This window comes from Cheilinus undulatus, linkage group 17 (assembly GCF_018320785.1).
Source record: "Cheilinus undulatus linkage group 17, ASM1832078v1, whole genome shotgun sequence".
Taxonomy (NCBI): Eukaryota; Metazoa; Chordata; class Actinopteri; order Labriformes; family Labridae; genus Cheilinus; species Cheilinus undulatus.
The window spans coordinates 40,642,143-40,663,764 of NC_054881.1; the positions used below are offsets into that span (position 1 = coordinate 40,642,143).

General features: G+C 39.5%; 2 protein-coding genes across 3 annotated transcripts in view; one reads left to right on the top strand and one right to left on the bottom strand.

The window, feature by feature from the left end:
- Positions 1-21,622, top strand: part of LOC121525159 (mucin-2) — a 178,988-nt gene that overhangs the window by 68,611 nt on the left and 88,755 nt on the right. The gene's annotated exons all lie outside the window — the stretch shown is intronic.
- Positions 2,900-21,409, bottom strand: zgc:73226 (uncharacterized protein LOC402792 homolog). The gene is made up of 6 exons (XM_041811009.1): positions 21,205-21,409; positions 11,027-11,177; positions 10,695-10,776; positions 8,806-8,879; positions 7,845-7,991; positions 2,900-3,617 (listed from the first exon to the last, which is right to left on the bottom strand). Exons 1-6 carry the CDS (start codon positions 21,245-21,247, stop codon positions 3,569-3,571), a joined length of 546 nt encoding a protein of 181 aa, XP_041666943.1. The 5' UTR covers positions 21,248-21,409; the 3' UTR covers positions 2,900-3,568.

The following is a 21,622-nucleotide window of genomic DNA, read 5'->3' on the forward strand; positions in this document are numbered from 1 at the left end:
CCTAGAACAGCCAAGTATCAATAACAGCAATAAGTGCAAATTTACAACTGCTAAGACGGAAAAACTATTAATGCAAATTATGCGTGTTTGTGGTCCTGACCGACCTTAGGTTATTGTAGAGTTGAAATAATTATGTACGGTTGTACAAATTGCTATGGCACACCAAGATTTGGCTAAAAACCTTTGATGGTTTTAATTGTGTCTGGTGTTGCTGCTGCAGATAGGGTAATTAATAAACTTCATCATTTCTCACCACTGATCTACACCCTGAAAGAAGAATAAAAGTGTTTTTACAGCCACTGATGCAGGTTTAACAGTTTGACTAGAGAAGACCATACTGTGATGACAGCTGTACTGTGCCATGGTGCACAAGGATATATGCACTGGTATATACTCTATATTGCCAAAAGTATTCACCCAACTGCCTTGACTCATATATGAACTTAAGTGACATCCCATTCTTAATCCATAGGGTTTAATATGATGTGGGTCCACCCTTTGCAACTATAACAGCTTCAACTCTTCTGGGAAGGCTTTCCACAAGGTTTAGGAGTGTGTTTATGGGAATTTTTTACCATTCTTCCAGAAGCACATTTGTGAGGTCACATACTGATGTTGAACGAGAAGGCCTGGCTCTCAGTCTCCCCTCTAATTCATCCCAAAGGTGTTCTATCAGGATGAGGCCAGGACTCTGTGCAGGCCAGTCAAGTTCATCCACAGTGAACCCTCTCATCCATGTCTTTATGGACCTTGCTTTGTGCACTGGTGCACAGTCATGTTGGAACAGGAAGGGGCCATCCCCAAACTGTTCCCACAAAGTTGGGAGCATGGAATTGTCCAAAATCTCTTGGTATGCTGAAGTATTCAGAGTTCCTTTCACTGGAACTAAGGGGCCAAGCCCAGCTCCTGAAAAACAAGCCCACACCATAATCCCCCCTCCACCAAACTTTACACTTGGCACAATGCAGTCAGACAAGTACCGTTCTCCTGGCAACCGCCAAACCCAGACTGGTCCATCAGATTGCCAGATGGAGAAGCACAAGTGGTCACTCCAGAGAAGGTGTCTCCACTGCTCTTGAGTCCAGTGGCGGCGTGCTTTATACCACTGCATCCGATGCTTTGCATTGCACTTGGTGATGTTTGGCTTGGATGCAGCTGCTCGGCCATGGAAACCCATTCCATGAAGCTCTTTACCACTGTTCTTGAGCTAATCTGAAGGCCACATGAAGTTTGGAGGTCTGTAACGAATGACTGCAGAAAGTTGGCGACCTCTGTGCACTATGTGCCTCAGCATCCGCTGACCCCGCTCCGTCATTTTACGTGGCCTACCACTTGGTGGCTGAGTTGCTGTCATTCCCAATGGCTTCCTCTTTGTTATAATACCACTGACAGTTGACTGTGGAATATTTAGGAGTAAGGAAATTTAACAACTGGACTTGTTGCACAGGTGGCATCATATCACAGTACCACGCTGGAATTCATTGAGCTCCTGAGAGCGAGCCATTCTTTCACAAATGTTTGTAGAAACAGTCTGCTACCTAGGTGCTTAATTTTATACACCTGTGGACATGGAAGTGATTGGAACACCTGATTTACATTGTTTGGATGGGTGAGTGAATACTTTTGGCAATATGGTGTATGTGTGCTTTTGTTGTTTGCCAAATTAGCCCAACATCATTAACAGGAGTTCTTCAAGCACTTCTATAGCATTTTTATACACAGTGTTGATGCTGATGGAAATGGACAAATATTTTTACAAAATGAATTACAAAAATGTGCTCATTACGCAGCACCATCTTCAATTAATTAATGTAATTAATGCGATTTGGGCTTGTTTCTGTCCTTTTCGGGTCTTTCCTTCCTATTTTTAGTTTAGAAATTATGCCTTTATTATGTATTTTGACCTTTCTTCAAACAAAAGAACAACAAACCATCCAAAATTGAATGAGCAGTCATGAATGAGGATGGGTGCTCATTCATGACAGAGTACTTCCTTGTGTTCCTTGTTGTGTCGAAACTATGCCCAAACATTCACTAGTAAGTCGGCATATTTTCCAGTGAGTATGTGGGTGTGTTGCTGAGGATGTCTGTGAATGGGAACCAGGTGCTTTTGTGCTCTTGTTGTTGCATCGTCAGCTCCGTATGTCTAGAAGTAGCTTAATGAGCTCAGCAGGACCCCTCACATCAAACACCGCTCTAATGGCTGATAAACACGTTGGGCTTGGTCAGGCCGGACAACAAATGGGCACGTTTAAAGCAAAGCCATCACTGTGCCGCTTCTCAGCCCCACTGTTCACAATCCAGACCAGCTATTTTCATGAGATGTTAGGAGGAAACTAGTCTCAGGTTTATGAGAATGCCATAAAATGTCAAATCGTTGACTGGTCAGAGCAGCTTGTTTGAAAAAAGAGAGAAGACCGATGAGGGGTGAGGAACGACAAAGGCAGATGGAAAGAAACAAGCTGGTGTGATGTCATAACATTTCTGCAGGAGTCATCGCTGGTGGCTCAAGAAAACAGGAGAAAAGGAGCTTATCAGGACAAATCAACAGAGTGATTTTCACTGATTTACCTCAGATGGATAATGAAGTAAATCTTAAACAGATGTTTTGGTTCATTTGCAGGCAGTTAGCAACACAGCGGGCTGTCTTTCTCTTTTTGTTTTACATGAAAACCTACAAATAATATCCAGACAACCGTCCCCCAAAGGCTAAAAATACAACATAAACAAACTGTAAAAGTTACAGATCCAAGCCTACTTCAGCAAATCTTTGTGCTTTGCTGGCTGGAAATGTTTGACTTCTCCTAAATTTATTAAATGGGTCGAGCATGTGTAGCCCAAACGCCGTCTGCATGGAAGAGAAAATAAAAGACCCAAGAGGCACATAAGGTTTTGAGGAGTGAAGTTTAATGGGATCATGATTGTCTTTGTCGGAGGTCAAATATTTAATCGGTTTATGGGACAAAAAGCACAACCAGAGCCGTTCCTACATTCACTCAGCCGACTAAAACTCTACATTAGATTCACCATCAGGGCAGAACAAAACCCTGAGTACCACTTTTAGCAGCTCAGTCACACAGAGGGTCATTACTTTTGACAAATGACAGACATTTTGCTTTTTCAAAGGTTGGGGCGAAAAGGCTAACACAAATTATCTTTTTCATTTTGCCGAACACACTGTTCCCGACGAACCGTTTTTATCTCCTCCTATCAAAAGGATTTATTGTTCTATCTGGATGAAACTCTCTTTCTCTCCTTTCTCTTGTATCTGGGCAATCTCTCCTCTCTGATTTCACTTTAGATGGTTGAGATCAGTGTTACTCTCCGGGAGAGTAAAAGTGACCTCAGTCTGACTCATTGGTCGGCATCCATCCGCTCCCCGGGCCCTACGACACGCACAGACTGACAGAAAGACAGATGAACACGGAGACAGAAGGACAGACAGGCGGGATCTAAGATTGCCCCGTTGACGAAGAGGGAAGGAGGCAAATAATTGCAGTGGAGAGGGCGGACCATGACCTTATTGGCCAGACTGTGAGCGAGTGGGTGGGATGGGCTTCAGCAGAGGTCACAGCGTGCTGGTTGTTGAAGCCGCCAATCGCTTTCCTATGTAGATCCTGAAAAAGAGAAAGAAGTCACTGAAAACTGCCATAGTTAAATTCTTGTGTAATCATTTTGTAACAAACAGTGCCTATAAAAATGTTTTATCCTTTTATTCATTTTGTAAATCAATCATGGTCAATATCATTTAGCTTTTTGGCCAAAAAAAACTCAGTAATGTAAGGTGAAAACAGAATTCTATAATGTCAATTAACTAAAAATATGTTTGATAAAATAAGTGACTGCATAAATATTCACCCCCTTTAAAGTGACAGTCCTAATTCAACAGAGGTCCAGCCTACTGGTGCCAGTGGTCTCACAATTGAAATAGGGATCACTTGAGTGCATGTGATTGTAGTATAAAGACACATGTGTCTGGAAAGTCCAATCACTGGTTAATCAGTATTCCTGGCTACCATTACACCATGAAGTCAAAAGAATACTCCAAGCAACTCAGAGAAAATGTTATTAAAAGTAGAAGCCAGTGGATGGATAAAAAAACTGTGACCCAGGTTCTTCACCAGCCAAAGCTTTATAGGAGAGTGGCAAAAAGAAAGTTGAAGAAATGTAGACTAGAGTCGCCAAAAGACATGCAGGAGACTCCATGGTCAAGTGGAAGAAGGGTTATTGGTCTGACAAGACCAAACTTGTGCTTTTTGGCAAATAAGACAAGATTATATGTTTGGTGGACACTGCACGTCCCCACAAACACCCCATACCCACCGTGAAGCTAGGTGGTGGCAACATCATGCTGTGGGGATGCTTCTCAGCAACTGGTTCTGGAGTGCTTGTAAAAGGTTTTGTAAAATGAATGCAGCAAAATTTAGGAAAATCCAGAAGGACAGTCTTATTCAGTCCACAACATAACTACGGCTTGGGAGAATATTCATTTTCCAGAAAGACAATGACCTGAAGAATACAGAGAAAGCTACACAGAGATGGGTAAAGACAACAAGGTGAATGTTCTGGAGTGGCTGAGTCAAAGCACAGACCTCAATCCAATAGAGTTTTTGGCTAGACTTGAAAAGGGGCACTTGAGCAATCCTCGTGCAACCTGACAGAGTTTGAGCAGTTTGTCAAAGAAAAACGGAGTAAGATTGCAGAGTTCAGATGTTTGAGCCTGATTGAGACCTATCCACACAGACTCAGCGCTGTGATTTCAGCCAAAGGTGACTCTACTAAATACTGACCTGAAGGGGTGAATATTTATGCAGTCACTTATTTTACATGATATATTTTTTATATTTTACTTTTGTCAAAGGACTGAAATTATACCATGACTGATTTAGAAATTCACCACACATCTAAGGGGGTGTATAACTTTTAGGCACTGTAAAAGTTCAAGAAATAAGTTCAGCTATATTCTTCTCTGCTTTGAAATCACATATTACATAAAAAGACTAGAAGCACATTTATTGAAGAGTATTTCACCACTGTTTCAAATCTATTAACATTAAAGAAACTGAATCAGAATGGAGGTCGGGTTCATTCTTATGAAAAGTCAATCAGCAGCATATAAGGCAAAGTCAAGCGCATTACTCTTATCTTACAGAAAGCTTTCATATCTTACAGAATATATATATATATATATATATATATATATGTATATATATATATGTATATATATATATATGTATATATATATATATATATGTATGAGGGCACAAGAGTGCCTCTTTCATCCCCCTCCTCTGAGGCTCTGCTGCTCAGCATTAAGTCAAGAAAAATAACTTGAATATGTGTCTAGTAAATCAGTAAATTTGAAGATTTAAGAATTGAGTATTATATTTTGGCTATTTTGGTGATTGATTAAATCTTCAAAGTAAGCAGTTAACTCTCCGGTAGCAAATCTGGACCTTTTTGTCCAAAAGGGTGAATTTTCCTCTTTTTTTTTTGCAATAGTTTTTTTTTTGTGTGTTGCTGCAAATAACATGATCTTCTGTAGGAAGGTAGCTTTCTTGATAAATTTTGAAATTTCAAATTATTAAAAGAGCCTGTAGTTTTCAAATTTACTTCCCTAGAAAGTCATATAGGACAAAAATGTCCACTGTAAAAAATTAATCAAATACATAAAACAAAAATATTTTCCCAAATTTTTTGGATTAAGTCTTTGAATTTTTTTTAAATCCTGTCCAAAACTACCAACTAGGGCTGGGCGATATATCGAGTATACTCAATATATCCCTGCTTTTGCCACCCATGATGTATAAAATGACTATATCGTGAATATCCGAGTATAAATTATGTACAAGTTTTGAGGCGTCAGCGTGCATTTCTCGCTGTAGTTTCGCTTCTCCCATTGTCCCTGAACGCATCTCTCACAGCGACGAGCTCACTCTCTCTCCTCCGCCAATCCAGAAAACTCCTCTGCACATGTGCATCAGCGGCGAGAAGCAAGGGAGAGGAAGGTAAACAGAGCAGCGTGGCTAGTTAGTGGGGAGTTAGCTGACTTTAGAGACAGAAACAGCGCTGGATCTGCAGTGTTGAGCAGTCGTTCAACTTCTAAAAGGAAGAAGTGGAACTCGCGGTATTCGTTAAAATATGCCATAAGATGACTCCGAGATAACGGCGGCAGTAACACAACATGTCGCTGAAGACATGAGCCCAGTGTTGTTGAAAAGACACTTAACCCAGAATATGTGATTTGCCTGGGCGCAAACATTTTGCTGAAAACTTCCTGCCAGAGTCGTACAGGTCAGGGAGGAGACGGCCCAGCAACGGACAAATGTGATCCACTTCTCCACACCAACAGACTTATCAGTTCAAAATACCGATAACGAGTAGTTAAAATGTTCCTGCCTCCAGACAAGCTTGTTTTCCCCCATGATCACACAGGACAGTTTATTGAACAAGATCTAAAGATGCTCTCATGTCATGAACTTGTCAGAAACTGGTCCAGCATTCATCAGCACAGATAATGGACTAATATAATTACAGCTGTGAGCCTGAATGGAGGACTAGACTGCAGGATTTTGGTCATTTACTGCAAGCAGGATCGGTGAGTTTTGTGTAGGTTTGCTTCACCCTTAATGAGGAAAACAATCATTTTATAAACAGCAATAGTAAACATAACATAGAAAACATTTCAGGACTTTCCATATGCTGTAAAAGACTGAGTATTTCATGATTTATGTATTTTTGATTTATTAGTAAAAGATTGAATGAAGTCCTTTCAAAATAAAACTGCTAAATTTGACTTTATATTAATTTTTACTTTCTGCAAACAATTTTATTAAAAATCCAATAGAACAGTCTATTTTTATCACCAAACTAGTGTCATTTGGGGCTGAATTAAACATTATACAGCTGCTGAGAGGCCATTTCAAAATATCGCCATATATATCGTGTATCAGGATATAGCAAAAATAAATCGGGATATCAATTTTAGGCCATATCGGCCAGCCCTACTACCAAGTATTTGAATATTTCATGGATATTAACCCTTTAAATGCCAGTTTGACTAAAAAAGTCACTGTTATTTTATGATAAAATTCGAAAAAATGAGCAAAAAAATGAAAAACTAAATGTCATGTGCCTGTTTTTAATCTTGAATAGTCAAAGATTAGCAGCAAAACTGATTCTGATGCTTTATTAAACCAGTATTTTGACAGATTTAAAGGTAAATATTGCAACATCTGTGATTTGAAAATATAAGTTTTTCACAGTGAACATTGTTGCCCTGAATGGCTTATGAGGGTAGTAACTTGAAGGACAACAGAGGGTTAATGTGTTACAAAAAGATTTCTGAAAAGTCTGTTAGGGTCAGTGTCTGATGTGGCCACTGTATCAAGTTTGAGTCAAAGCTGAGTGACTTTGTGGGAACTGAAAAATATGAACCACAAACTTCAAAGAATTCTCTCTAGTATTCTCTCTTTCTATGAAGATGATGCACTGGTGTGCCTTCAGCTGCTTCTGGGGTGCTCCACAGTGTGCAACCCAGGAGTCTATCACTGACAGAATTTTAGATTTTTTCACAAATGTATTAAAAAATGAAAAACTGAAATATCACATCACGTATATATTCAGACCCTTTGCAAAAGCACTTGGAATTTAGTTCAGGTTCCTCCCATTTCACATGATCTTTGCTGAGATGTCATGATGGGGTACTGGGTGTAGATTAATGAAAATATTATTCTTTTCCAATTAGCACCAGGCTCATAAGCTCGAGGAAAGTGAAGGGGTCTAAATACTTCCTGAATGCACTGTAAAAGGGTAAAAAAAAAACTTATGTGATTGTGTCTCACCCGACTCCAAGTGTGAGGAGGTGTGAGGCCAGCAGTGAGGGGCCGAGTAAGAGGAGAACATCGGAGGAGAAGAGGCCTCTCTTCAGCACCTCTGACTTCCTAACGCTGAGGGAGCTCTGCTGCTTTGGGTGCTGAAACACAAACTCTCTGCAGAAAAAGAAACACAGAGAAAGAGGGGGAGGAAGAAGAGGAGTAGGAGATGAGACATGCAGAGAAAGAAAGAAAAAATGAACGGATAATGAGAACACAAGAGAGAAGAGTAAAAAAAAAAAAAAAAAGAAAGGTAGTGAAGACAGTCCGAGGCCATTAGGAGCCACTACCTGTCAGACTGAGTTATTGTATTGCAGAAGATGAAATGTCAAGCATGGTAGAGTAAATAAAACCAGGGTGATTCATGTGTTTCTCAACACTCAAAGGGAAAATCTGAAAACAGCATTTATAACACGCTGTCAGAGTCGAACTGAAGAGACATAAAAACTTAAACTTTCAAGCTGGCTCTACCTTTCAACTAGTGCCAAAAACAATAAAAGCAAATGTTTCTTTACCTGAATGTGAACACGTCTGTTTTTGGAGGGAGTTATGTGGTAACTTTTCTTTACAGGAAAGTTGCCTCTGGTTGTTTAGGTAACCTCACAGTGAAAATAAGAGGTCTAAAGTTTGGGGTTTTGATGTACTGATTAAACAGACTACACGTGAATTGAATGAATGAGCTTGAAAGCCGGTGGTAGGCAGAGTTTTACTACACATGACTCCATGTTTCCCTTGGGTTCAGTCTTCATGCAATGCCAAGCTAAGCTAATTGCCATCAGTCTGTTGCATCACTATTTATTCAAAGAGAGGAGAAGCCCATCTATACTCGTTTGACTGTCGGCAAAAGATAAATATTATTAATTTTCAACTTTTTATGTTAAATGTCACAACAAATGAGAAGTCACTTATAAAGCAGTGGATGTGGTCTTACTTTGGTGGCATATTTTCAGGCCTACTGGACCAATCCCACACCCAGTCAGTATCTCCTCGCCGCTCAACTTCCTCCTGCAATATGCATAAGGGAGCAGATGATATGCAAAAGTAAAAGACAAGAAGCAAGCAGAACATTGATGCCCTACCCTATTATTGATTATATCAATCAATCAGGGTCAATATAATATGGCTTTTTTGAGTTCTCCCAAACCAAAGTTGTCTCGCAGACTGAATGAGATTGCCCTCCAGGATTTTCTGATTTTTTCTGCATTCATTTTACCCTTAACCTTTACAAGCCTTCCAGGGTTGGCTACCGAAAGGCAGCATGATGCTGCCACCTCCATGTTTCACAGTGAGGATAGTGTTTTTGTGGTGATGTGCAGTGATTGCTATCTTGTCTGATGGCCGAAAAGCTCCATTTTGGTCTCATCAGACCAAAGAATTTTCTTCCACTTGACCATGGAGTCTCCCACATGCCTTTTTGGCAACTTCTAGTTGACATTTCATCAGTGTTTTCCTCACAGTGTCTTTCTCTTTGCCACTACCGTATAAAGCTTTGACTGGTGCAGAGTCTCTCCCATCTCAGCTGCTGAAGCTTGGAAGTTCTTCAGAGTAGTCATAAGCCATTTTAACACAGAGATTTCTCAGCGCACACTCGCCGTTGCAGAATGCCATGACATCCTTTCACACTCTTTGCAGAAAAGTCTGTTACGGCTCTGATACTACCTCAGAGGTGGGGCGAGTTGGACCCCCCATTGCAGAACGGTCGCTTTCATACAGAACGACGTTGCGGAACGAAGGCGGCAGTGTGAAAGTAGCTATAGGTGTCTACATGGCCTCTCTCACTAGTCTTCCTTGCACGCTCTCTCAGTTTGTGAGGACAGCCTAAACTAGGCAGATTTACACACGTGACATATTCCTTCATTTCTTCATGATAGATTTAACTGAATTCTGTGGGATGTTCATTGCCTTGGAATATTTTGGTATCCATCTCCACACTTTTTCATTTCAATAACCTTTTTTTCTGAGTTGCTTGAAGTGTTCTTTTGTCCTCATGGTGTAATAGTAGCCAGGAATACTGATGAACCAGTGACTGGTCCTTCCATACACAAGTGTCTGTCTACTACAATCACTTGAGACACATTCACTGCACTCAGGTGATTCCCATTTCACTAATTGTGAGACTGCTAGCACCAGTTGGCTGGACCTCTGTTGAATTAGGTCAGTCCTTTTACAGATGGTGAATATTTAAGCAGTCTGCAATCTGTTTTCACTTTAACATTAAAGAGGGTTTTTTAGGGGTATTTTTTGGTCAAAAATGCCAATTATATTGACTATGATTGATTTATAGAATCAATAAAAGGGTTAAACATCCAAGGGTGGAATTAGTTTTTATAGACATTCATCACTGAAGCCCTTCACCGACCTGGCTTTACTTATGGCAGAGAGGCTAGTTGGAAGCCTCTCCTCGGTGTAAAACACATGAAAGCCCACTTGGACTTGGATTCTCAGACTCTACAAAACAAGATTCTGGTCTGAGAATCGGTGGAGGGCTGCAGGGATGGTTGTCCTGGAGTGACCACCAGGTTCTTGGTCACCTCTCTTACTAAGGCCCTTCTCCCCTGATTGCTCAGTTTGGCCAGGTGACCAGCTCTTGCAAGAGTCCTGGTTAAGCCAAACTTTTTCCATTTAAGAATTGAAAATGTTTTTAATTTAAAAGGGGGTGTTCATGTTTTACAAATCACTACATTCTGTTTTTACATACATTTTAAAGCCATACCAACCCTTTTGGAACCAAGGTGGTTCTTTCCTCTCCTTTAAAATCACTGTCAGGATGAATTTATCTGATGAGTGTAACAGCACTTCTAAGTGTTAAAAATCCGTTACCTGTATGGGGGCGTAGTCGCTGTCATGCTCACTCGTTGCTCTGGGGGAACCAGTCGACTGTGGAGTCACAGCTTGAGGAGGACTGTGAATGAAAGACATTGAAAATGAGAATTTGGCATCCACAACTAAACATACTAAAATGTTTTTAAAAGGAGCTCCGACTCACTGTTGAAACAAATAAATGACGCACGCATGTTGTTAAAACAAGCGAATTTGCACTGTGCACAGGAGGAAACTTTTTTCCATTCATGTTATTTTTACACCCTGCTGCGGAGCTAATTCCCTAAAACTCCAAACAGAACAAAGCAAAATAAAAAAAGCGGCACCCCTACCTGTCTCTACTCCTCTCACACTCCAGCTGTGCCTCCAGAAGGATCCTCTCCAGCTCCCCCTGCAGGGCGGTGGAGATGCTGTCCTGCGGCCCTGTCAGACTCTCCCTGCGGCTCACGGCTGCGATCAGCTCCTCCAGCTCCACCCAGGAGCCTGTTTATCAAACAAAACATGCAGTAAGTAATGATGCTCAGGCAGTCAGCGAGGAGGCAGGAAACAGCAGGGCTTCATACAGAGACTGTAAATAGACTTCAATAAGCTGAAAGGAGATGTGATGTGGAAACAACTAATCTGGAGCTTTTATTTTCAGCTGTAGCACTGAGTCAATTCATGTCATGTACAGTGTGCACCTGTAATATACAGGTGCACTCACTCTAATTGCAGCCTGATGCTACATTGACATAAGTAAAAAAAAAAAAAAAAAAACACTGTAAATGAATTTTAGGTTCCTCCAATTCGTCTGATCTTTGCTGAGATGTTTCTACACCTTGACTGGAGTCCTCCTGTGGTAAATTAAACTGATTGGACATGATTTGGAAAGGCACACCTCTCTACAGAATGCTACACAGCTGACTGATATCAGAGCAAAAACCAAGCCATGAGGTCAAAGGAACTGCCTGAAGATCTCAGAGACAGGACTGTTGACGGGCACAGATCTGGGGAAGAAGTTTGGCACAACCAGGACTCTTCCAAGAGCTGGTGGATGTCTGGTTTAGTTGAGCAATCAGGGGAGAGGGACCTTAGTAAAAGAGGTGACCAAGAACTTGATTGTCTAGCCACTCTGCCTTAAAGCCCAGAACAAATGAGGGCTGCGGTGATGGTTGTCTTTCTGGAACTTTGTCCCATCTCCACACAGGATCTCTGGAGCTCAGAGTGACCATCAGGTTCCTGATCACCTCTATTACTAAGACCCTTCCCCCCGATTGCTTAGTTTTGCCTGGCGACCAGCTCTTGGAAGAGTCCTGGTTGTGCCAATTTCTTCCATTTGAGAAATTATGGAGGCCACTGTGCTCTTGGGAACCTTGAGTGCAGCAGAATGTTTCTTGTATATCTCCTCAGATCTGTGCCTGTCAACAATCCTGTCTCTGAGCTCTGCAGGCAGTTCCTTTGACCTCATGGCTTGGTGTTTGAGGCCTTCTATAGAGCGGTGCATGCCTTCCTAAATCATGTCCAATCAGTTTAATTTACCATAAGTGGGTTTATTGCATCATTGATCTACTAAAAGTTTTCAAAATTTAGCCTTTTGAACAGACTTTTGAAAAATTAAGACAAACAGCTTTTGTTTATAATGAGTCAAGAGCTTTGTCTGATGGTTAAGGCCACCATTGTCATTCAGAAAATAAACAAATTAGCAATACACCAAACAGAGAAAGTCTGAATAATCAAACAGAAAATCAAAACAAACTGAAACACATCTACAGAATTAGCAAAATTGAAAGAAATGGAAATGACATTGATGACCTTGAAGGTGGTTAAAATACTAAAAGATGAAAATATCCAGGAGAAGACAGAATATGATATGATATGAAAGTGAAAATGTATACACACATTTAAGGAGACAACATCACATAATTAGCAATAAAACAAAAATAAGAAGATTAAAAGCAGACAAAAGAGAAAGAACAGGTAATATGTTGAAAATAAAGGATATTAAGATTGCAATGTAAGGAAAAGTCAAGGATTAAAGGAGTAAGAACAGCAAACTGAGTAAAAAAGTGATTATAAAAATAAGTTAAAGTATTAAAATTATTAAACTTACGAAACTGCAAATAAAAAGGCAGAATACAGGTTTGTTTCACCTATTTATGTTTGTCGGCCTGGCCAATTATTGAGACTGATCTTTGGCATTTTAACAATAATCAGTACTGGTATTTTATTTAACCAATAATCTATAAAATTAGTTAACCAAAAAGTGTGCTTCTTTGGCTCCACTGCAAAGTGTGTCATCCCCTCTGACTTTATTTACACCCTCCACATTCTTACCAGATGTCCTGCATACAACACAATCTGATTGGCTGGATGTCAGATGAGTACTAGCCAGTGTTAATTTTAGCAGCTATTTTTAATTTTAGTCTTTAAAGAAATGTATTTCAGTTTTAGTCATATTTTAGTCATTTCTATCCCTTTTAGTTTAGTTTAGTTTAGTTTAGTTTAGTTAAGTTGACGAAAACACAAAACATTTTAGTCTAGTTTTAGTCCATAAAAAGCTCTAATATTTTAGTCTTTACTTTTAGTTCAAGCATTATTTTCTTGCCTAAATCTGGTACCGAATCATGGTAGTGTGTTCTCTGCACCCTGCCAAACCTGGGGTCCCTGCTTTCTACAGCTGAGAGGCAGAAGAGATACAGATGCTTTGTTTTCGACAGATTTATCCACAGTGGAGAAATATCACAGATTTTTAATGTCAGACAAAAATTAAATTACATTTTAGTCTGGTTTTAGTCATTTTGACAAAATCTAAACTTATTTTTTGTCAGTGTTATTCATCACAGATCTGTTTTTGTTATAGTTGTAGTCTAGTTTTTGTCATGGAAAAAAAGGCTGTTGTCAAACATTTTTAGTCATAGTTTTAGTCAACAGTTACTACTAGGGCTGGGCAATTAATCGAAAATTAGATTAAATCGCAATATGGCCTGCTGCAATTTTCAAATTGCAGAAGGTGCAATATTTCTTTAATCTGAAATTTGTGTCAAAATACCAGTTTAAAACTTTTTTGCAGAAGAGATTGTTATGCATTACATTTCATGCTTCATTTTTGTAGGTTTTTCTTAATGAATACAAAAATGAAACCAAAATGATCACTCTCTTTAATAAAACAATTCATATCTAATCTGCATTAGGAGTCAAAATAATCACAATTACAGCCTTTTTTCAAAATTGTTAAATTCTGGTTTAGTCTTACATTGTGTTGGTTATAATATAGAATAATTTAGTGCTTGTGTTTATTGGAAAATACATAAGATGTGGAACTTGAGAAATAATCGCATATCTAATCGCACTCGCAATACTGGGGGGAAAAAATCGCAATTAGATTATTTTCCCAAATCGTTCAGCCGTAGTTACTAGCCAATCAGCACTGAAGCCTGGGTCCCACTGACAGTATGTGTATAGAATCACTTCCTGCTTTGCTGATGCTGCTCTGTGCTCTTTTCTCAGGCTGATAGAGCTTGGACCAAATCTTCCACCATTTCTTGATCAGGCAATTTTAGTTTTGCCACATTAAATACATTGTGTATTATAATAAATGCATATTGCTTCCAAATATCAGTAATCAGTCTCAAGTCTTACTAATAGCTGGTATCAACCCTGAAAAAAACAGTGTTGTTGACCCCTAATTTATGTATATTTTTAAAAAAAATCTACTTGATAGAACATTTTATTTTGGCTCAGTTTGAATATATTTTGAGTGCCCTTTAATTGTATTTAATGCTAAATTGATGACTTTTATCCCACCCATCAATCCCAATCTGTTTTCATGAAAAAATATTAAGGTTGGCCTAGAATCAGCTCACATCATCACGCTCTAAAACGTTCAATCCTAAAATAAATGTGCAGTGTTGAACAGGCGTGTGCCGTTGTTGACACGTGATGACATCATGAATATTCTGACATTGCGTTTCATATTCCAGTGGTGAGAAACACAGAGTGGACATCCGGCCTCACTGCAGTATCCACACAAACAAACACAGATGCTCACTGGGACAGTGAATGAGTCCGTGCCTCCCAATCAATGAGTTAAAAACACAGCACATGAATGACTGGTCACGCAGGTTCACCAAGTACATGGTCAGGAAGAGATTTTCACATGCACTCACATAAACACACATGCACTCTGGTGTGTATGGCGTGCACACACTGGGAGCCAAACAGTAGGGCAGGGATAACTCGGCCTGACAGCATGCTTGCTTACGTAAGATTTTATTTCTGTTAGAGATTAGCCTCCCCCCCTCCGTTCTTCCTCTTGTTTCTCTCCTGTCATCATGTCTCTGCTCCTCTGACACACGCAGCATTTTACAAAATATCAACACCTCATCTGCCTACCAAAGTATGATGTGATCGCTCTAATCTTCACTTTATGACACGGTGTAATCGCACAAGCAGCGGCAGAGAGGAGACATGAGTGGGCACAGAGCTGGAGGGAGCAGGGGGAGAGGGAGAGCAGAGCGAGGGGAAAACTGTGCCATTGCCCTACTTATTTTTCTACAGAGGGGAGTTATGACATAACAACTGCCTTGTTGCCTGATTTATCTATCTGTCGCCATTCTGCAGCACTAAATCAGTGTCTATGGTGCAGTCCTGTACACATTCATCTGTACCACTGCCAAAGCAGCTTTATGTAATGTGGCCGAGCGCTGGATGCTAAAAAGACTCAATGAACTGCAGCACGACAGATTCATTTTGGATTCTCTATTAGCGTCTGCCCCTCTTTAGGGAATGTAAAGGAGGTGGATGCGTCGTCTTTCTTTTTGCTGAAGGCAGGGCAGGCTTGTTGTTTTGGAAAAGCAAGTTTGGATTAATATTAGAGCTTGTCTTTGCAAAATTCAGAGTTTAAACAACTGCACGGTTCGAGCTTCACTGCCAGCTTTTTGTGAGCCCCATCTTTGTCAAATTACAATGTCGCTATAGGAAAATTTCCACTTTGTTTCATGAAATTTTTTATTTAGCATTATAACATTTGAGTGAATGGTGCAAACTTGGAAAAAAGTTTAAATTTTGCATGCATTTAAGTGCTTGCCATATAGACAAAGCAGGCCAGCCATGTATGCATATTTACAACCACCCAAGTACATTTATCAACCATTTTATCTTTAAAAAATTCTGCGCATGCAAGAGTGCATCCCTCCCAGTAATGAACAGGTTCAGGTGTTGCATCTCATTTTAAAAGTTAGGCTTCATATGGCATTCTGCTGTTCTGTACTTATTTCAACAGGTGAGTGATGCTTCCAAGTGACTTTATACAATGAACTGTTATTTTCAGAATAGTTGAAAGATAATGACATAAACAACCAGTTTTAACAGGATAGGAACAGTGTCATTCTGTGAGAAGCCCTGCAATTTATATTTGTTGACCTACAAGTGTAGCTAAAAATAGAATTTGCCATGAAAGCCAATTAAATTATGATGTGTGCACAAAGCATGTTGTTTTCATCTTCACCTGAACAGACCTAAATCACGGATCAGGAGCCTGTACTTTTCCTCATATTCTACACAAACAGAGCCAAAATGCCACATTTCCATCTTGTTTACGACAGTGCTACTTTCCCTGAGGCTTGCCCAGTGCTCTTGTACTCACAATCTCATTGTATCTCCAGGCAGCTGACTGGAGGGTTAACACCACCTTCTGTTTATCGTAGTGCAACAATTCCAAATATAACTCAGGCTGTTAGACCAGCGGTGGGCAACTGGCAGCCAAGGGCCACACACGGCCCTCCAACTCACTCAGCGCGGCTCTCAGGTTAATTTTAAATACCAATAAATTAAAAACTTTTAAAAAATAGAACAAAATCTGCCAATAAAACATGAAAACATTTCTCTTAAGGTCTTTCACTACTGGTCCATGGTTTTATTTAGTTTCTTGATTTTATTAAAATAATTTGAAACTCATTTTCAATTTCTTTTATTTTATTTAAATTTTATTTCATTCGTTTTTATTATATTTTATTTTTATTTTTATTATTTTTTTACTTTATTAAAACTATTAAACTTTTTATAAAATTTCTTTTAGTTTTTGTTTAATTATTTGATGCTTTTATTTAATTGTTATTCATTTAAATTTTATTTTTATTTAAGTTTTGATGTAAATATTTTTAGTTTTTTATTTAAATAAAAATAGAGATGAATTTAATTCTTAATATCAGTATCTTTTAATCTTATGATATTTATTTGAAGGTCTTTACTTTATTTGTATTTATTTTAATTTCTTAAAAAATATTTTTGTTTTAAAATTGATAAATACATATTAATTCAATAACTTTTTAATTTATTTTATTTTTATAGATTCTTTATTGCTATATTTTTAAAGTTTTTTTGTTTTTATCAATTTGTTTTTAATTATTTTTTCTGTTTTTTTTATTCAGTAAATTTTCTTTTTGTCTTTTTAGTAGATTTAATAGGCTGCAAGTGTTTCTGTAAAACTTCTTCATATGCATCACTAAATGCTCTCATACAAAATACAGTTCAATAATGAACAGCTCTTTTGCACTATAGTTTAAAAAAACATTCATTTTGGTGTAAAAACAGATCATGAAAGCAATATATTCCTCCTTTAACTGAATTATTAGTAATCAGAGTGGTTAAATTGGGAATTTTCAATAATCTGTACCAATTAGGCCCCCTGTCCTTGACTATAAACTGAATGCAGTTGTCTTGGTAACCAAAGTGGCCCATCCCTGTGTCAGACACCTCATCATTTTATATGATACTTCTGTCATTTCTGCATATTTTCTATCAATTTAAGTAATGCATGTCCTACTTTTAAATTATAAGCAGTGTAAGTAACTGCTCATTTGGTTATTATCTCAATTTGCTGTCAGAAATAGGATTGTACTTCTACACTCACAATACAAAAGGAATCACAGCACCAGAAGTGGAAAAAGTACACAACTGTCGCACTCCAGTTAAAGTACAGTTACTCTGGTTAAAACTTCTGTAGAAGTGAAAGTACTGCTTTCAATCGGATGCCTGATTATAATCTTCAGCAGTGAGTCCAGATTCTGCCTACAGCAGTTGGATCGTAGGGTCAAAGTGTGAACAAGACTCAGAGAATGTTATGTTGATTGCTGCACCGATAAACATCTTTTGGTGGAGGTAGTATGATGGTGTGGGGCAGCCCCACTGGAAAAACTAGGCTTGTCATCACTGGAGGAAATCTCAATGCACAGCAATATCAAGATGAGATTCTGCAACCAGAGGCCAATCCCATATCTCTGCAGTCTGGGGCTGAACTCTATCCTCCAAGATGACAACGCTCGCCCCCACAGGGCGGGGTTTATCAGAGACTACCTCCAGAATTTGGGGGTGGAGAGGATGGAATGGCCTGCCAGCAGTCCTGACCTCTCGGTGTACTGTTCGTGCCAGAGTGACCAGCACAACCACACTGGCAGAGCTGAGACAAATGCTGGTTGAAGAATGGGATGCCATCCCACAGCAGTGTGTGACCAGGCTGGTGACCAGCATGAGGAGGAGGAGCCATGCTGTTGTGGCAGTGCGTGATTCTTCCGCACGTTTGTTGAGTGATTGCCATTATGTCTCGTTTCTATAGACTTCAATCATCCAGTCCACCAAACAAGAGTCAATGGCAGAATCAGCTGTTTGGCACTGGCAGAGAAGATTGGACAAAATTTTCATGGGTGCCACCCACATACTCAGCTCTGCTGCTCATCCCACAAATGCATGTTCCTTACTAATGTGGCCCCATGTAAAGGTAAATAGGCTTTCCAAAGGTGTATGATTTATTGGCAAGAAACATTGTTGCAATGCAGACTGCTGTTTTAAAATTCAGTTTTGTTTAAATCGTGTTTTCTTGCTGGTTTGTTTGTTCAGTTTACTTATATTTAGCAAAACTGTTAAGTTTTAGTTTAGTTTTCATAAGTTTTCGTGAAAGTTTTTTGCCGATACGGGATACCTGTCAAGTACAACGGAGAATTAGGGCCACACGAAGAGAAAAAATAATAAAAGAATACATATTTTTTTTTATATGACGACAATAAAGTCATAATATTACGAGAATAAAGTCGTAACATTACAAGAAAAAAGTCGTAATATTACAAGTAGGGATGGGACCGATCCGATCCAATATCGGTATCGGGTCCGATGTGGACGTAATTAATAGATCAGATATCTGACTGATGGCACCGATCCAAGTGACCGATCCAAATCCATCCTACAGTTTGCGGTAGACCATGAACACACCGCAGTCTAACAGAGACAGTCTGTGTGTAACTGAGCTAGTACTAGTTCAGGATGTTCTTAGCAGTATGATTACCAAGTAGATTAAATGTAAATCTATATTTAGAATAGTCAAAACTAGTCTAAAGATGAGAGAACAAAAAGAAGAGTGGGTATGACGTTAGCCTGATAACGGGCGGTGCTAGCATTGAAAGCTAGCGCCGCCCGCCTTCGTTCCTCTTTGCAGATGAATATCGTGCTTTGATATCTGGCCTCTTTGACTGCAGGTGAGTAGTCATACGTGGGCTTAACCCTCAACAGCCCACATACCACTCTACTTCCATTTACTACTTTGGAAAACTGTCATACCAGGGCCTTCCTGCTACACGCTAACAGCTTAGCTTAGCCACAGGCGAGTTTCTCATTGTTTATATCCGGTGAAGGGTCAGAGAGGAAGGCTGCGGCCATTAACTGAAGCTACAGCGGTCTCTAGTGGCAGGGGGTTCATTAAAGACCATTATAGAGGGGGATTTCAAGCCTGTGTTTATACAAAAAGATATTTCTTTTTTAGTAGTAGTTCAAATAAATTTGTTTGGAATACATTTAAATTCAATTTATGTTTTTTTTTCTTTTTTTGGTTTTTTGGTTTACTAATGCCTCATGTAACCTCACACATTATACCAACAACAATAGCTGTAAAAAAAAAAAAATATATATATATATATATATTTATATTGGAATTGGTGTCGGCACTTATTTATCGGAAAAGGATCGGAACTGGAAAAAAGTGGATTGGTGCATCCCTGATTACAAGAAAAAAAGTTGTAATATTACAAGAATAAAGTGGTCATATTACGAGAAAAAAGTCGTAATACGAGAATAAAGTTGTGATATTACTAGAAAAAAGTCGTAATATTATGAGAATAAAGTCGTAATACTACGAGAATAAAATATTACAAGAAAGACAGTCTGCAGCGGCGCCACGGATCTACGACAGAGAATTGTCCTGATTCTGATAATAATTTGACGCTGATGTGAAAAGATGAAGTATTTCCTTATTTGTGAAACCGATACTGAAGTGTAGCTTCACAACATGCTCAACACTGTTCATTTTAACAGAGGCGCCCCGACAGACTTTCTTTCTTATAATATTTTATTTTCATAAAATTTCTACTTTTTTCTCATAATATTACGACTTTATTCTTGTACTGTCAAAAAAAAAGGTAATTCTTGTTTTTTTTTTTTCTCTTCGGCCCAAGAAGGCTCGTCACTTTCCTTTTGATTTATTCATTTTTGATAATTGTATACAACTCAAAACCTTAAATTCCCATTGTGTGAAGTCTTCTTCCATAAAACCAGGGGATTCTTCCCTCTCTCTGGGCTATATGTCAGTCGGTATGTTGCAGTCAAAGACTAGTTTTGCAACCACACAAAACGGTTTTAGTGAGTTTTCTTTTTTTTGTCAAAGTTAAGTTTTTTAGTTTCAGTTGACTGAATTGTTTGTACATTTCAGTTTTAGTTATTTAGTGAGTTTTTGCATGTTCTTAAATGTATTTCTTACTTGCTTTGGCTCGTTGCATCACTACTCATCAGTTGAAACAGCTACAGGACTATTTTAGAGGCAGTGTCTTATCTAAAGGAGCTATATCTGTCATTTTTATTCAGTATTTCATAAGCTAAAAATAGACCATTGCTGGCCTTGAAACTCCATTATTGGTCCTGCTGCTAACACTTTACAAGCTTAAACCCGTTTTACTTCTGGTACAGTCCCTTCAGTGTCCATTGCTCCACATGTTCTTTCCCAGCAACCTACGTGCCAACAATGTTCACACAGCACAGTGGAGCTATAAGCGTCAGGAAATCTCTGCAGCTTAATTGGCTTACAGAGATACAAACAGGTGAGTCAGGGAATCCGTTTACACAATGACAGTGTCAGTGGCAACAACAATGCCAGCTCCCAAACTGGCAGTGCCCTTATTCAGTCCTCACACACCTGCTCCGTCTCTGACATGCTGTTAGCATCATGTCTGCTCTGCTGGATATCTGCACATCACACCTGGAGCCATGCTGAGCTAATGGAAGGGGTCACTGCTTACAGTTTGTTTACAATGACAGATTAAACCCACCTGGGCTCACTCAAAGCAGCTTCTACGTTGTAATTAGGAGCTAGCTGTTTGATAGCTACACCTGTGCTAATTTCTTCTACGTCATAGCTGCGGAGTTTAACAAATAAACGTCATGATATAACAGCTGAGCCACGGCCTTGTCCGAGCCCCACCACCCCCTCACTCACCGTAGAGTCCGTCCTCTGGTGTCTGTGAGCCGGACAGAGACATGCCTGAACGCCCTGTGCTGGATGGAAGGAGAGAGAGAGATGCTGACACTGACCGCGGAGGACAAGCAGGTTCAAATGGGTTTCTTCACTCTGCGCTTCCCTCTCAATCACTCTGCTGTTTGTTGTGGTCTAAAGAGGACACCGGGCAGCGACGCTGCGTTAATCCGACTCCCCTCCTCCCCCCTCCTATCCTCTCCCTCCCTCCCCCTCCTCCCGTCCCCACGTGTCAGGGGCATGGAGGTAAACAAAACGAGCCCAGAGCTAAAGGGGTAGAAAGACAAAGTCTAAGTGAGGACAATGTGCATACAGGTACGGAGGGCTATTAGGGCCAGACCTGAGAAAGAAAAACAGGACAGGTGGGACGAGTTATTTTTCA